The sequence below is a fragment of the Furipterus horrens genome, unplaced genomic scaffold, assembly GCF_987537825.1.
Source record: "Furipterus horrens unplaced genomic scaffold, mFurHor1.1.pri manual_scaffold_1, whole genome shotgun sequence".
Taxonomy (NCBI): Eukaryota; Metazoa; Chordata; class Mammalia; order Chiroptera; family Furipteridae; genus Furipterus; species Furipterus horrens.
Genome location: NW_028327171.1, coordinates 165434209 through 165451959, shown reverse-complemented (window position 1 = coordinate 165451959; position 17751 = coordinate 165434209). Strand labels below are relative to the sequence as shown.

The 17751-nt window shown below is 40.7% G+C and overlaps 1 protein-coding gene across 1 annotated transcript in view; it reads right to left on the bottom strand.

Moving 5' to 3' along the window:
• Positions 1-17232, bottom strand: part of MYO3B (myosin IIIB) — a 437546-nt gene extending 420314 nt beyond the window's left edge. Inside the window, exons 1-5 of the mRNA XM_090280660.1 lie at positions 17056-17232; positions 15857-15991; positions 7161-7265; positions 6820-6919; positions 3615-3691 (exon numbers count right to left, since the gene is read on the bottom strand). Coding sequence (XP_090136786.1) covers positions 3615-3691; positions 6820-6919; positions 7161-7265; positions 15857-15991; positions 17056-17202 — 564 coding nt within the window. The 5' untranslated portion in view covers positions 17203-17232. The remainder of the gene's footprint in view (positions 1-3614; positions 3692-6819; positions 6920-7160; positions 7266-15856; positions 15992-17055) is intronic.
• Between the last annotated feature and the right edge of the window lie 519 nt (positions 17233-17751).

Below are 17751 nucleotides of genomic sequence, written 5' to 3'. Positions count from 1 at the left end.
GAATAATTTGATTCAATATCTCAAAAATAAAATAGGATCAAGGATTTTGCAGCTGCATTTTCAAAATAAAAGCACCAGTTGCCTGCAATGGTTTTATTCCACTGGCATTGGCATTGCATGCATTTTTGTCATGGTTAATCTAAATACCACTTATTCACACAAGTAGAAGTGAAAGCTTATTAAGATCAATATACTGTGCAGTCCATCATCTTGAAGGGAAGCAGAGTTTGCCACCCCAAAATATGCCTTTTGGAATATTGATTTTATGTTGCCTTTTAAGAATCCAAAGACTCAGAAAGAAACTTTGACCTTCCCCCTAACTACCTAAAAGGCATTTAGATAGACAGCCTACTCCAGAAAAGGATATGTCATCATGGATAACTATAGTTTAATTTGAACTAGGTACACAAGGAGGAACCAAGCAAAGCCCATCTGTTCAAAGTCCTGTGTCCAATTGTGATTCTGAGGACACCAGCTTTAGGTGGATTAGGAGAGGAACACCATTTTCCTTGAATGTCACCCCGAATTTGAGTTGAGTGCCCTCAGTTATGCCTTCCTTTAATATTAATTAAAATCTACAGAGAAATGTGCTGATACCAATAGTTGTAAAGCCCTCCTCAAACTACCCTCCCAATTCATCTTCTTTGGCTTTTTTACCAATGCATTCATTCATCCAACAGATGCTTACTGAGCACCTACCCTGTACCAAGCACTACACTGAGAGCTGGGCATCCCGAGTCCCTGCCAGAGCTTGGAGTCCAGCTGGGAGACCTGCCTGCCAACAGTCACAATAGAATGGTCATGGGTGGGCTAATGGAGGGTGTAAAGGAGCCTCGGTGTCAGCCAGGGATTAGGGAAGGTTTCCTAGGTGAAGATGCACTTCAGCTGAAACTGAAAGACTGAGGAGGAATATTCTAGGGCTCTCAGGGTCACTACAGACAATGTCACAATACGTGAAAGGTTTAAGGGAACAATATACCAGGATGGATTTGGAGAATTACCTGTTGTTCACTACTGTTGAGGCATTGCGCACAAGTAAACTGGAGAGAAATAACCTGAAATGAAGCTGGAGAGCCAGATAAGGGTTGGAACTGAAGGGCTTTGTTCACCATCCAAAGGAGTTTTGATTTTGTCCTGTAGTGTTTCTCAAGTTCATGAGATCTCTATAAAGTTTTGTTTTGTTTTTGTTTAAATAATAATTTTATTAATAATAATAAAATGGAAGGGATAGTGGTAAAAAATATATCCCAGGTTATCTGGATAACCATTTGTCACACAATTTCAGAGACCACATTTATGTTCTTTATTAAGCTGGCACCAAGCCAGAGGTGTACCAGTCAAGAGGCCAAAGGAGATGCTTTTTGCAAGAAGAGGTCACCCTAGCTGACATCGAGGAAAGTGGTGGGAACACTGGGTTTCCACATGGCTCGTGGTAGTAAGTATGACAAAATAACTTACAATAATCTGATCTTTCATGCTCTGAAACACAGTCACAATGCAAAGAACAACTGAGTTTCACAAAACAATGTCATTTGTCTCTGTAAATTAAAAGTACTTACTTGAATGTTACTGGCTTTGTAGTTTTTTCATAATAAACTTTTTCTTTTTGTTTTATAGTTCTATAAGTAAAAGTGATTAGAAGTTTATTTCTAGTTTTATATTTTTTAAACTTATTTAAGAAAGTTTTATTTTTTAGAGGGGAAAGGAGGGAGAAAGAGAGGGAGAGAAACATCAATGTGAGAGAGAAACATTGATTGGCTGCCTTGTGCAAGTACCCCCAACCAGGGACAGAGCACAGACCTGAAACCCAGGCATGTGCCCTGACCAGGAATTGAACCGGCGACCTTTTGCTTTGCAGGACAATGTTCAACCAGCTGAGCAATGCCGGCCGAAGCTATTTAAGAAACATTTAAATATGAGTAAACACTGGAATCTGCTGGGTTTTTCTTTTTCTCTAAAATGGGTCTTTCCATTACCCAAGTATGAAAGAGGGCCATAGATGATAGGAAGCCACTGAAAAAAATTGAGCAAATTGGTGTGAACCAATTACTGCATAGGAGATTGCATTGGCTTTCACACAGAAGGACAACTGTGGGGACAGAATGGAGATGGAAATGAGACCTGATAGTGAGAAGCTCGGAAAAGTCCTAGGCAAGTGGTATGGGGAAACTAAGATCAGGAAATTAAACAGGGCCAAATAGTTTGAGGAACTTACAGACAGCTGGTGAATCCCAGCAAATGGTTTATGCCTCTCCTCCCTAACCAAAGAATACATAGCTTAAATCACCCTAGTCTAGGAGCTAGAGAACAGAGACCCAATTAATGTTATTTGTGCCTGCTAAACCCAAGGACAGTTGAAGTTAAAGACATCATTAAAACTCAGACAGGTCCAAGATAAAAATAAAACAGGAAAGCAGACCAAAGAATATGCCCAAACACCCCTATGTGCTCATGTTGATGCATCATCATATTTAAAATGCACCTGGAAAGCTGATGGATATTCTGCTGAAACCCTCCCTTTTTTTACCTGCATGAAAAAAAAAAAAAAGATAAAAAAGCCCTCGCGACAAAGACTCAGTGCAGCTGGCTCTAGAGCTCGCCCATGCCCCTCCCTTGGGAGCAGTGGGCAGTGGCAGCTAGACCCGGGCTTGCCCCTGATGCTGTCCCCAGGGCATTCCTTTCTTATAAGTTTTCTAGGGAGCCAAAGCAGAGCATTGCCTAGGCTCTCTCCTGCTGCTTCTTCTACCCTAAGTCCTTCCTCTGTTTCACTGTCCCGGCCTTAATAAACATACTCTCAAAATCAGCTGGACGCATGTTGTGAAACCTTTTCTACATGAAGTCAAGGACCCACACACTACAGCTGGTCCTAGGCAGACCCATTCAGGGCCAGGCCCCCTGTCCAGGAACAGAAAGACCTCTGTCTGGAGCCCTTTCATTAAAAGAACCCTTTGGCTTAATTTCGGAGAGCTGCTCTCAGGTACAGGCCAGAGCGCTGTGGAATTAAATGCTGACTTGACAAGCAAACTGTACCTGTGCTTCAGGCTACGTCTTATCTAGCTGGAAGATTCTCCAAACTTCTAGGTACATCATCTCACAGAGAGTTCCATGATGATGCCAAAACAAAATTAGGACCAAATCCCAGGTTTCATTGGGAAACAAAAATGTGCATAAGACTAGCTGCTATGTACATGGTAACAACAATAACACAATAACCAGGGCCATTGCATACAGTTCTGAAAACCAGTTGGAACTGAAATCTGTCTCTTCACCAAGCCACATGTCACTGGGGCTGTGTCTACCCAGGGAAGGTGACTTTTTCTAATTTGCATCAAAGCTGGATGAGTCCAAGCCATGACTCTTGGAGATGGTTGCATTTTCTGGAGGAGACGCCTTTCTTTGATTGCATGAAGGTAACCTATGGGGTAACTGTGACTTAATCCTGCTCTTCTGTGGTTATGTGTCATTATTATCCCTCACCAAGCCAGAACTCTTACAGCTCCATGAGGATAAAGGATTCTCTTTCTGAAAATGTTGTGAAGCTTATGAATTTCCCACTACAAGTCGTAATATCAAGGCATTCAACAAACAGAAAGAAATAGGTGTCCTCTACTTACCTCAGGGGCCATCCAGAATGGGGTGCCAACAGATGTGTTTCTCCGTAGACGCGTATTGGTGAGTTGAGCCGACACACCTACAGGGAAAGGGGATCATAATTGAGCAGCGAGCAGAGGATGACGCTAGGCCAGGGGTGGGCCCACTCTTTCCATAAAGGATCAGATAACAAACATTTTAGGCTTTGTGAGCCCTATGTTTTCTGTCACAACTTCTTAACTCTGCCATGATAGTGCAAAAGCAGCCACAGGAGACACAGAAACAAATGAATGTGGCTGTGCTTCCATAAGCATTTATTAATAAATGCATATAATTTTCACATCATAAAATATTCTTCTTTTGATTTCCCATTTAAAAATATAAAACCTATTCATAGCTCAAAGGCCATACAAAAACAGGAGGCAGGTCAGATTTGGCTGACAGGCTGCAATGGCCTGCTGACCACTGTCTGAGAGCATTTATCACTCTATTCAAATGATTCAACTTATTTTTCCAAATAAACATTTCTATTTCTATTGCTGAAAACTTGAAATAAAAAAACAAAACAAAAAACCAACAACCAGGATCAACCCAAAATATATTCCTATTATGTTTTCAATATATTTCAGGTGACTTCTTTCTTCAAATGGTGTTTCATTTTTATGGAGAAAGAAAATTGGCATGTATTATCTATAATAGAGTATCAGTGTAAACATAAAAAGTTTTCAGTGCCTTATCTTATCTAGAAGCCTAGAAAACTAGCAAGAAAACTATGTTTGTCAAATGGAAAAAAAATTGACTAATATTATTATGTAGGGCTTAATGTTGAACACCTGGATTTTAATATGATTCCAATGCACTTTATCTGTCTTAGCCTTGAGCCAGCTCTCTTCTTTATACCACAAGGGAATAAAATAAAAGTAGATGTACACTGGGTTAGGAGTCAGAAGACCTGTTTTTCATGAGCGTTATGCCTTTTCCTAATTGTATGACCCCTCTCATAGACCACCTCACTCCAGACTGCTTGGCCACGCTACCAAAGACCACCTCACTGGAAGCCACAGCTTTCTCATCGTCAAATTGGGGATAACGGTACCCATCACACCTAATGCAGACTTGTTAAAGACCAAAAGAGAACAAATTTGAAAATGATTTATAAATTGTATAGCACTTTACAAATATAAGGCATTCTTTTAGACCAAGCAAAAATCAAATGTAGCCCTTAAGAGAATGATAAGGGTTTCTACTAATGCTGTTGAGGAGAACATAGAAACTTAGATATGTCTGCGTATTAGCAAAGGAGACACCTTTGAAAATATCAGGCATAGATTTGCCAAGGAACAGCGGGTTGTTCTGCGGTGGAGAGTAGAAGCCCTAGCTGCTAGCATTCTCTTTATTAGAAAGCCAAAGAGAGCTCTATAACCTCTCTTGGCCACGGATACTTTCCTATTTTACCCAGTCCTCCACTACGATTTTGGTTTTAAAAAAAGCTATACTTTTCTGTGTTTAATTTCTAGAAAAATTTTTTGCTGCAATTGCAAGTTTAGGAGACCTCTACTATAAAGATTAGGAGCCTTTACCCTCATGCCAAATCACAAAGTAGACAAATCAGCATTAATCCCTATCCTCATCTTTCTAGGCTCTTTCCTTCAACAACAGATTCACTGCCCCCCAGAACTGTGTGAAAAATACATCTCTGATGTTATATACACAGCACATTTGTGGAATTATACCATTTCTTATATAGAAAGAGGAGTTTAAGACTAGAAGTGGCCCCCTGCTGTTTTATTTTGCTTGCTCTTTAGTCGTCGTCGTCGTCGGCAGCCGTCCGTCTCGAGAGACGATGGTGTAGCTTCTCAAGAGTCTATCTGCACCGCCGAGAATGGCTGTGCAGTCCGACTCGGGAGTGACATGGTATCTGTCTCCTCCCGTGTTGAATCGACATCTTGTGATGACGCTGAAGCTACAGAGCCTGGGCAGGGTGATATGGAGGGTCTGCTGTTGCCCATGCAGCAGACCCCCCCTCTCTTCGCAGCTGAAGGGTCCAAGGGAAAGACGGAGTCGATACAGCTTGGCTTCAGGTGCGCCGCAGGAGTTGCCGGTGTTGACTACAACGTCAAACCGCCTTAGGGACTCCGGCTCCGGATTTTCTGTCGGGGTTTACTCCCTTAGCCTTTCCCCTGAAGAGGTATGCCGCAAGGCAGCGGAGGTTTTTTGGAATCAGAGTTTTCCTTCTCTGATGTACCCTGACTGGAAGATCGAACCAGCGACACTTAGCTCGCAGGCCGACGCTCAATCCACTGAGCTAAACCAGCCAGGGCCTTGCTCTTTAGTAGATAGACCAATACACCTAAAGTAACTTCATTTACTTTTGAGTAATATATTCTGAGCAAATGATTCACTGATACAATTTAATACTGAATTCTTTCTTACCAATAAAATAATGACTATTCAAAATCATAAATCTTTTCTCCTACTATGTTGACACTAATAGAATGTTTTAAAAGTGCTTTTGTAATTGTTTTTTCACTATTTGTAACATCATGCTGAAGTATTGTTGTTGAACTCATTTAGAAGATTAAACCATTCAATAAACTTAAAAAGAAAAACCAAATGGTTTGTTGGTTTGTGACTATCAATACATGAGTGTTGCAAGGGGATATTTAATAGTTCTCTGGCCTTAGGTAATATTGCTCTGCATTTCTTCTCGCGCTTCCATTTCCTGTTAATGTTTCCATTTCAACCAGCCTCACTTGCAGCAGCAATAGCCACAATTTTAGAGGGATGTTAGTTCCCAGACCCAAAGGACTAGTTTACCTTCTGCTCACTGGGAATAAGTATGCCTAAGGCTAGAGAAAGTCATTTGAAAGACCAAACTGCTTTCTCTTTTCATATGCAAAAAAAGAAATGACAAAATGTAAATTATAAACAATTGCCCTGAGATGTGAAATTCTTCCCAGAAAAGCAAAAAGTTTTTCTGTCAAATTCTCCTTTTGAAACACTCTTATTTTCTATCTTTAATAAAATTGTGCCTAAAGCTGTAAATAGATTAACAAACAGCATCTCCTAGGGTGATCCATCTGGTAAACCTCCCATTCACCAGCCCATGTTTGACTGGAAAAGTCCCTCAGCCTATGGCGGAAAGCCCCAGTCTTCTGAGATTGCAATACATTGTTGCCCTTGGCTAAACTGCACACATCAAGAAAACAAACGACAAGCAGTCATTACCAAAGTCAACGAGCTTAACTCCTCCTTCTGTTGTCAGAAGAATGTTATTCCCCTTGACATCACGGTGGATGATTCGGTTATTGTGCAAATGCTGAAGGCCCTGCATGGCATCCCACCACCACCAAACAACAGGAAAGAGAAAGGGAAAATCTGCATGGTTATTTTAAAACAATTATCATACTATTAAAAATCTAATCAAAGTCCACATTTGGCTAACCTCCCTGCTGTTAATAGACCTTGCGTATAACAGAGAGGTTTCCCCCTTGTTAATATGCAGTGGGGATCCAACAATGACAAACTGCGCTCTCTGCTGTCACCCCCAGCTCAGCGGACATTCTTACCAATAGGGCCCCATACAAGATGTATGAGATCACTGCTTCGTCCAGCCGCTGGCCGAAACTGAGCAGACCTTTGACAAGGTCGGTGACTGAGCCCCCGTTACACAGCTGCCAGAGGAGATGCAGGGAAGAGAGACAACAGCAGAACACATTCAAAAAGAAAAGAAAAAGATGTTAAGAATACAAGCCCCATGTAGTAAAATAAATTTGCAGATCACAAAACCCCAGGTGAGAATAATTAAACTTCAAATTTCCATTACACCGTCAAACCTAGTTCTGTGTATGTGTTTATTCAAGGCGATCATTTATGAGTGAGAAGTGTACATCCAAAAAGTTGATTTTTTTAATTGTCAAGTGAAATATAAAAGCATAAGTCATTATTAGAAATTCAAAAGAGAAGGCATGGTGACTTACCGGATATTTTTCATTTTACATAGATACTGTCTATTTTTTAAACATGCATTTTGAGGATAAGAAAAGACCAGAAGAGTTGAGATGAATGTCATTGATACTGGGGTGGAAATACATTCCATTTCAAATCTTCCTGTCTCCTGTGCTGGCACTGCAGGCAGCAGAAGCCCAGCCAGCAGCTCTTTCTAGAGTAGCCATTGCATCTCAAATTTATGGAGTAGAGTAGCATCATCTGTGCATGCAACCCCCTCACAGTCACCATTAGGTATTCAGCAATTTTGTGCTTTTATTTTCTTGTAATTAAAAACGCCGTAAAAGTATATGTTGCATAGTTGTTCTTTGTTATGTATTGTTCATCACTGAGATTTGAGAGTACGTAAACCAGGTACACTCTACTTTCACAGCAATTTAAGGGTTTTCTTGAATAATTTTTACTAAATGCAGAAGTCAGTTGTGCAGGTTTGGGTTTGCTACATGTCATCTTAAATTAAGGGTTCTTAACTGGTTTGAGCAGGGCATTAATTGAAATTATAAGCAGTGTGTATATGCATCTTTCATTTTTCTGCTAAAAAAATTCAGAGCTTACATCGGATTCTCAGAGCCATACTTGTCCTTATAAAGGTTAAAACCCTGCTTTAGAAACTTACCTTTCCTTTTGGTACTTTGTCTGCAATTTGGGGAAGAGTTGACTAGTGAACATTGGGGGGTTCCCAGTCAACTGGCTTTTCATAAGCAAGAAACTCTGAGTGAGCACAAATTAGCACCTTTCCTTTAAAAATACAACTTTTTATCAAGATAAGAATACATTAGGATGTATCTGACTTTAGTTATGAATATCTGAAACATTTTAATAAAAAGTATACAGATGTTTTTGATTGTGTACCATTCCCTGCTACATACATGGCAGATACCTTGCACACACACTAACAAGATAACCTGTAACCAAATCTGCCCACGTTTTTACCATTTAAATTGCTCATAAACAAGGGTATGTGACTAAAAATCTAGTACAGCATTAAGAAGCTTTAAAATTATACTACTATCTTTAGGAGGGACCCTAGAAACAGTGCAATGCATTGAAGTCTATGATGGTTCCATGAGTTTGAATGAAGTGTCCTTGGAATCTGCTTTCTACTAATGTCGGGTGTAACTTGTAACTTAACACTGCTAGCTTGATGACTCTAATGTTGAGTGCCAGGGTAATGGCTTCCAAAGGATCCCAAATCCTTCTGATTTCACCTATGTCTTATATGACCCTGAAAGGACAAATAATAACCAATGTTCATTATAATGCCCTCTTGAGCAATGAATCCATATTCAGTGCCATGATTCATGGAATAGTCTTAAAAGCTAAGCTTTTTATAGATGTAAAATAATTTTCTCAAGACTCCCCAAACTAGATTCTATATTTCATGGAACAAAAACTAAAGAATTGACTGCAGAATTAAATGATGATCATGGAAGAACATAGGGCATGACACTGAAGGAAGTTCTCAACCCCTGAAAAGATAACCCCTCTGGAGTGGCTGGTATGAAGCTTGAAGAACTTGAGAGAACAAGATGAGAGTGGGGATAATCCCCCATTGTATGGTGTTTATAAGGGTATAATGATAGAAACTTCATTTCTTATGACTTTCTTTCCATTTGGAAACCTAAAGGGAGACTTCCTCCCAAAAGCGCCTCTTGCCAACAAAGGGGTGTCCATGTTGAATGGAAATAGCAGTAGAGTATGGTGAGGCCAACCAAGCTTGGGGTTATAGCAGTTCCCTACAGCCTGCTCATGACTTGCAGGAGATTTAGAACTTTATGCTCCATTTGAGGACAGGGACAAGGATAAAATTTGAATGAGGAAAAGAGAGTGAGGACCTCAGGATAGGAAAGAGTATTATGGACCAGGGACATGGGGAGACAAGGACATCGGGGTCACCACACAGTTTGAGGCCCTGCTCTCACTGCCATGTCTTTACATGAGCATCTATTTATGCCCAGATCCAGGAGCCAATTAGAGAGAGGGAATGGGAAAAAGAAAAGAAAAGGCCCTAACAATACTAAGTCCTTGTCCAAATGACTGAGCTTTGAATTGGACTGTGAAAATGGGATATAAATACTAGAATTTGCCCCTTCCCAAAGGAGTCACTCAGTTGGACTGAGTTTAACAAAATGAGTTAAAGTCAGTTGTCTCCTCTAGGTAGTGTGGGGGCTCAGAACAAAGTTGAGTTCAGTTGCTAAAAAGAAAGTTACTTCTTTGTTCTCAGTAGTTTGTGACTGTCCAGCTTATACCCATTACTCAGATATGAACACAACACAGTCTTTGCCCTCAAAAAGCCCACCACCAGTAATGGACACATGAGTAATCAGGAGTACGGCATGTGGAACTAGGGGAATGCCTAAGGGAGAATGGTGGCACTAAAGAGCGAATGGTAACCTCTGCTGAGGGTGGGTGAAGAGGAGGCAATCTGGGAAATCTTCCTAGAAGATGTAACATTTGCAAATGAGTTTGAGGGACAAATGAGTTTATGGAAAGTGGACAGAAGGGGAAGGGCATCCCTGGAAGAGGAACATCATGTGTATAGAAAGGGAGCATGAAAGAATGAGGAGTGTGTGTGTGTGTGTGTGTGTACACAGGCATGTGTGAATTCTAAATCCTCTGCTACTGTTGGAAGGAAGGGTGCCAGGATCCTAGGGCAGGGAGATGGGGAAGAGAGGCAGGGAACAGGGAAAGACAGGTCTGTCCTGCTAAACAGTATAGGCTTTATTACTATACACACATGTGTTATATAATAGTACCATAACATATCATTAGATAAGAATAGTGAGCGATTGACAAGTTTTAGGCAGGAGGATTCTGTTGGGATTCGCATTCTAGAAAGATGACTTGGGCGGCAGATTGAAGGGTGGACAGAATAGGAAGACACCAGAAGCTGGACATCTGTTACAAGGTATTGTAGCAATAGAGAGAGACAGGGTCAAAAAGCCAGGAGTCATGAGGATGAAGAGTCTGGGATAGATACAGAGGCTTTTGTGAGATAGAATAGACAGGGATTTCTGACCAACTGTATGTAGAAAGAAGAAGAGATAGTCTAGGGCTCTTGTGAGAATAGGCAAATAACAATAAAGTTCTTTGATTCTTTAAAGCCAAAGCAAGTAATAGGAATGCAAGGCACTGTAACACCTTCTTCAAAACCACTCCCCAAACTATTGTAACAATATAATCAATAAAATATACTTTAAAAAAAAACCACTCCCCAGCCTGGCTTACCTCTCAGGGAGGCATGCACTTTACAGAATTGCAAGTGCGCTATTAAAATTCTACAGAGAGAAAATTTAAATTAAATCCTGGGTGATGATCCAAGCTAACTCAACCCTGGAATTTTCCCCTGAAACCTCATTTTAGTCCCTCTCCTGCCCTACTTTAAATGTGATCATTTTTGCAACAGGAGCCTATTCAGTGATATTTTATATAAGTAGCCAATTTATAAACTTTCTTCATAACTCTAGAACCTCTGGAGGGATTAGAGCAGACATTTTTGTCAGCAGGATCAAAACTAAGCTGTGGGTTTAAAAACAACAAAAGAATCTTTACTCAGTCAGTGCTTTTGGTTCACCAAATGTCAGAGTTTAAGAGCTTTCTGACTGCCTGTGATTAACAAAAAGGATATAATTAAAACTGCACAGGGGAACTTGAGAGGAAGTTGTTCTGCTAAGTTGGTAAGTTCCCAGCAGTGTTAAAGGGCAGCCCATGGGCTACAGAGAAAGCATTTTGGGTACTTGGATATAAAAAAGAGAAGCAGGTACGCACTTACAATAGTCTAACCAGGGTAAATGTTCAGTGAAATGAACTGAACATTTTAAAAGCATGACAAGAAATTATATTTAAATGTTTCAAATAAAATAATCCCCTTAGAGTTTCAAGAAGGCAAGCCTGAGGGTTGGAGCATGCAGGCTTTCTTTGCTCCCACCCACTCTGCCAGCCTTCAGAGTCAAATACAGAAGTCTGTCTTCCAGCCTGCATTCCTCCCTACACCCGCAGCACTCAGGAAATGTGGCAGCTGGATGCATCTAGAATTTAATGAGCATTTTGCTCCTAACCAAGAAAAATAGAAAAATCATTTATGTACCACATATATTTTCCAAAACATTGTTGAGTATTGATTCAATCACAGTATGGGCCTTTGCTAAGATGGACATAATTTCAAGCAATAAAATGTTCCTTGCTCAATTAGCCATCAACTTTCCTCCACGTTATTAAAAAGGCCGATGCAACACAATAACCAGATCTTTATTCTAGCTGAAACTCCAACTTTCAAGTAGATTCTGTACTGGCATGTTGATTTGATCTAGTCAGAATACAGAATTAAGAAATTTTTTCTTTTTTTTTATTTTGGTGACCCTTTTGTTCAGTGGACTTTATCTTTCAAGGTGTTAGGTTCCATAGAGGATGTAAAGAAAAAGTCAAGAATCATTATAATTACTGTAGATGAAGCCTTAGGAAGCACCGTGTTGGACAATGTCCACCTCTCAGTAAGGCCAGAACAACGTATATTTTTCCTCCAAACTGTTGGGAACAATTGTGTTTGTTTTGCTGAAACCAGGTAAAGTCACTGGTTTGCACCTAAAGGAATGAAAACTATGTCATTTGCAAGCCCGGTGGGGGAAGATGCTCCCAACAAGAGGCAGGGGGGCCTCAGGACGCCCACCTTCCATCTCAGTCTCCCAGGACACGTGTTCATTGAGTAGAACAGTGGGGTGGGCAGAATCACTCCACTACTCAGCTCCAACTCTCTCTTGCTTTTGCTGAACACATATAGCACATGGATGTAGGATGTAACTCTGTTCCACTTCAAAGTTCCTCCCTTCTTCTGCACTCTCAAGTGTTCTGGACCTTCCTCCTGGTCCCCAGCACTCCAGTGGCTCTCATGCTAGAACCCCACCAGAACCTGCTGTCCGGATCACTGCTTTCTAACCATCTCTGGCCAATCAAAACCTATCGGCCCTATGTTCCAGACCATCAGGGTCACAGCTATGGCCCTGATTTGTTAATGCGATCAACTTGATTTATGCTGTAATATCAGCAGATGAAAATGGTTTAAAGTATTACACTTGCAGTAACATTCAGACCTATGCTGGCCTTTCTAGATCCTTAAAGCAAAAACTGGACAATGGAGTCCCCATTGTACCCCTCTCCAGCTGACTTATTTACTGAACTTATACATAGATCTCTGGGAGATTAAAAATATATATTACAAATAAATTCTTTTATCTGGTTTTAAATTCTTTTGTTGTTTTTTTCATTTAAATTTTTTTTTTATTTTACAGCCTCATTTATTAGTACCCTAGACTCCAAACCATTTCTTTTAAGTTGAACACATGGTTCATGCTGACAGTAATCTACCATCTACCTGCTGAAGGTTTTATGCTGAAAGAAAAAAAAGAGAAAATATAGTTCATGTCTAAGCACATACTAGGTATTTTTTCTGAGTATTGTATTTTTCTTAAAGGTCTAAGTTCTTATTCTATTTTATTTATATGAGAGATACTAGGACTTATAGATCAGTCAAATTTAATATTACCTTAGAATAAAACGTATTCAGAAATTCTCCAAAACATTATTATATGTGGGTGCTTTCTCTCCATATCTTTCTAATACAGGAGGTGTCTGTCATGAAAGAGAGCTTTGGTTTACTTTCTGTTAACAATTAGCAATGAATTTCAGAAATGATGTTTTTATTTGCTTTTATTTTCAGAGCTGTGATTTAAGAAGGTTATTAATAACATTTTTCTATCCTTTAGAATTGTTCTGTGGAATAGTTGCTCACTGGTCCTTTCATCTTATTCAGCAAGGAAACAGCAAAAGCAACATAAATTTAATCTCAATATACCTGATGAGCAGAACAATATTAAACAGACCATAATTTTATTGTGTGAGTCTCCTAAGCACCCTTTAAAAAAGCTGCAGAGGGAACAAAATGATCAAGGTGCTGTGTGGACATCATGGTCTTCCTGCTGTGTGTGTGCGACAGAGACAGACCAGGAACTGTGTGGTCCCAGCCAGGCAGCACAAGTCTGTGTTCCAGGACTGCAGACAGCAGCAGATGGCGTAAAGTGCCCAAGTTTGGTTCTCCCTCCAGTTCTGCCACTTAATTCCTTATGTGGCCAGAGCGGCATGTCACTCCTTCTCTGGGCTCCGTTCCTCAATTGAAAACTAAGGGACAGTCCTGAAGGAAGGCTGAGGTTTCCGCCAGTTCTAGGATCCCAGAAATCCCTGTTCCTATAAGCATACTGTGGGCACTGGACATACTTAACCACCCAGCAGCCTGGCATAGAGGGCCCATTTTGGGACAGAAAAGACCTGAGGACATCTGGTTCCCTATACCACCAATTTTGGTATGGAACAAAACAGCCTGCAAAAGGCATAAATGTCAGCATATTGTGTTGCTGAGGTATGAATAATTCAGTGTCTCAGGGCAGCCTCATTGTCTGTGTGTGGTCACCTTGAAAAAATAGAAGACACTCTCAGGGGAGCATACACACAAGGCTCAGTTCATAGTTCTGGGCTCCTCATCTATCAAGACCATGCCCAGCCCTTTCCAGCTCCCTTGGCCATGCCTGAAGGGCTGACGTTTGGTTGGTCTTTATCAGGAAGAGCACTTATTCTCCAGGTGGCCACAGGGATGAGCAGCCTACCTGCCTGCCTGGTAAAGTCCTGGAAGTTCCAGTTCTCTATATTTAAATACAGAGCCTTTTGGAGTCAGGGTACAAAAATCGACAGAAACTTCATTAGTAAATTACAATGGTTTAAAACATGGAGATCTTACACAGCTGAAGAAGAATATAATCAGAGACCCTAGAAACAACACTTTCCATGTCCCAAGAAGAGCAGCATTTTAAAAATTACTGATATTATAGAGATTTGTTGGCAGGATAAAATCTATAATATTATCAGGGAAAGAAAGGGAAATAATAAAATCCAGAAGATTATAAGAATGTCTTATATGACAACCAGCCAACTAAACAAAGATGATTTCTGAAAACCAAACCCCTTTTTCATATTCATATTCTGAGGATGGCAACTGATGTGACTGAAATTTCAAATTGGTTTTCCTGCAGATTATTCCATTTGAATACAATGAAGTCCCCATACACGGTTGCCATGGCAACCAGTATATATTTCCCCATGTCCAGACCCTCCCAGAACCAGACAGAAGATTTGGACAAGAGGTGCTAGAGGGTGAATTGAGGGCTGGCCTTTCCTTGGCACACATGCCCCTTTATCACATATGTGACCCTAAGCACAGAGACATGTGCTGGTTCAGAGGGGGGGTAGAGTCCAGAACAAACCAGGGTGAGCCTCGTGAGTGCTAATACACTAATTTCATTATAGTGCCTTTGTTATTTTAGTCCCATTGGGAATTGGATCTGTGGGGAATTGACTCTTGCACCCACATATACACATTCATTTTCATTAATAAGGGAGAATAAGGCAGGACGACAGTGCACAGTGATGCTCCTTTCAGATTCCCTCTTCAGAGTAGATGCTGCTGGGTATACAAGCTGCTCCCTGCACCCAGCTCCCAATAACACTCTTCATGAGGAATTGCCTCTAGCTACAGGGAAATGCCCCTCATCTCCAGCTGAAGGTCACCTTCCGCCCCCAGCACAGCATGCAGCCAGAGATCGGCTGATGCAGAAATACAATCCAGGACAGCTCTGCAAAAGCAACCCAGCTCTCCCTCTGCCAGAGAATGGGTTGAAGCCTCTGCCGCAACCACGTTGCTGTTCAATGTCCCCCTCGCCCAATCCTGCCTTCCTTACTTCCTCCCAGGTCTATCTCCTGCATGATCACTCCAATAAACCTGCTATACACAACCCTCAGGATCAGTCTGCGAAAACCCCATCTCAGATGAGGATTGGTGAATAAAGATGTGCTAATCCCAACTTGGTGAGCCGCGTAGATCTTGGACAAACAGTTTTTGAAAATGAGTTGTAATCATGTTTTCTACAAAATGTTCCCAGTATAAGGGAGAAAATAATCTTTTCCAGCTGTATTCCTGTGTTCACACAGTATTAGGAGAAAAGATTATTAAAACTTTGAAGCAGAGGAACATGAACAGTTTTAGTACACAGCCTATCTGTAGCAGCTATGGAGGACGCCACATCGGGTAGGTACCTGTGGCACACAGGAGGGACCGACTTCTCAGGTGTGTATGGGACAGTATTTAGGCAAGAACACATCTACATGCTCCGGGAGTTCCGTTAGAATGGTCAGTTACCCACCGAGACCCTCTTACCTCCAGGACCAGCCACAGCTGTCCTCCCACACAGTGGTCCGCTTTGTAAAACATCCCGTAAAACTTCACAACATTGGGATGATTAGGAAGAAACTGCAAAATGTTGTATTCTGCCTCGATCTCTTCATCCATATCCTACACACCAGGCGAAAAACAAATGCATGCTGGATTAAGGCTAATGTGTGAGGAAGGGCACAGGTATGGCATCATGATCAAATAATCACATAATAAAGCATATCTGTTTGCATTTTAAAGATTTTATTTATTTATTTTCATAGAGAGGGGAAGGGAGGGAGAAAGAGAGGGAGAGAAATATCGATGTGCCATTGACCAATGGCTCTCCCCAACCAGAGACCTGGCCTGCAACCCAGGCACGTGCCCTAACCAGGAATCAAACTGGTAACTTTTGCTTTGTGGGACAATGCCCAACACACTGAGCCATGTTGGTCAGGATGTATTTATTTGTTTGTTTTTTTACACCTTAGTTCACCTTATTAGTTTTTTTTTTAATTTTTTGATTTATTTATTGTTTTTTTATTACAGTTGTCCCACTTTTTCCCCCCATTGCTCCCCGACCCACCCAGCCCACCCCTTCTCCCACAGTCAAGCCCCACCTCTTTGTACCTGTCCATGGGTCATTTATACTAGTTCCTTTCATCATTGCCATATCTCAAACATAACTAATGATGTACATTCAGATCCTAATTAATATATCAATAGAATGTCTTTAGTATACCCCTTTTTTCTTTAACAGCATTATAAATACCTTTTTAATTTAAAAATGTCTGAATTTTCAAAGCAGTTAAGGAGGGGTAGCTTGAAGGGACCCAACACAGGATAGGACACCTATAACCTCACTTTGCATAACAGTGTCCAGCATTACAACCTTGATGTTTAAGGCCCTGAAATAAGATGCCAAGCTAAAATTATTGAATACCATATGTCTGGGTCACTTTGTAACTTATAGAGAGACCAGAGGGCCAAAACCAAAGCAATAGTCAACTGGACAAGAAACACAAAGTCAAGGAAAGTTTTAACTCCAAATGGAGTCTTGTCATTCAAATGAGCTGAAAAATCATGACTCATTTTGAGATTTAACACCATGTCTCAAGAAAATTATCCCTAGAATTAGGAAAGAAGTTGAAAGTTCAGTGTGCATGAAATACTGCATTGTGGTACAGTTTACCACCATTACTTACACTGATTGGATCCAGAATTTTTACTGCAGCCAGGCTCCCATCTCTCTTGTTAGTTACCTTGTAGACCTTGCCATATGTGCCTTTACCTATGGTCTCTATAATTTCCCAGGTATCTGTGGGATCTGGAAGCGATTCAAATCCAAGCATCGTGGGACTGTAATTAAATAGTCCATATAGATGTTTCCTGGTGGGGAGAAAAGCTTGTTATGCGCAATAGATCACAGAATTGAAGGCAGTGGGCTTGCAAAACAAGAATGTCTTTATTTCTTAACCAACAAGCTTATGGTACTTTTTCTTTTCATTTTTGCTTTCTATTTTAAGTAAAAATTTTAAAGAGGAATTTGAAACCTCCTTAAGAAATGAGGGTATAAGTTAGAGGGGACAGAAACATGGTTCTAAAACACATTTAAAAACACAATTTTTAAAAATGGAGGTGGGGCGGTATATAAATACTGCAAGAGGGAGAAAACAGGCTAAAGAGGATATCTGGTCATGACCAGACAGTTGTCATTCTAGGCTGCTGCCAGAGGAAATGTCTGTAAACCAATGGTCTTAGATCTTCATCCCCAGGTTGTGGTAACTATGACCAGGTCTCTCCAATTTTCACTGGAAACCAATCCCCAACTTTTATATGTGAAGTCTGGGCTACTAGGAAAGATTTGGTGCCTGTACCAGGCATCAGTCAGTGCACAGCAA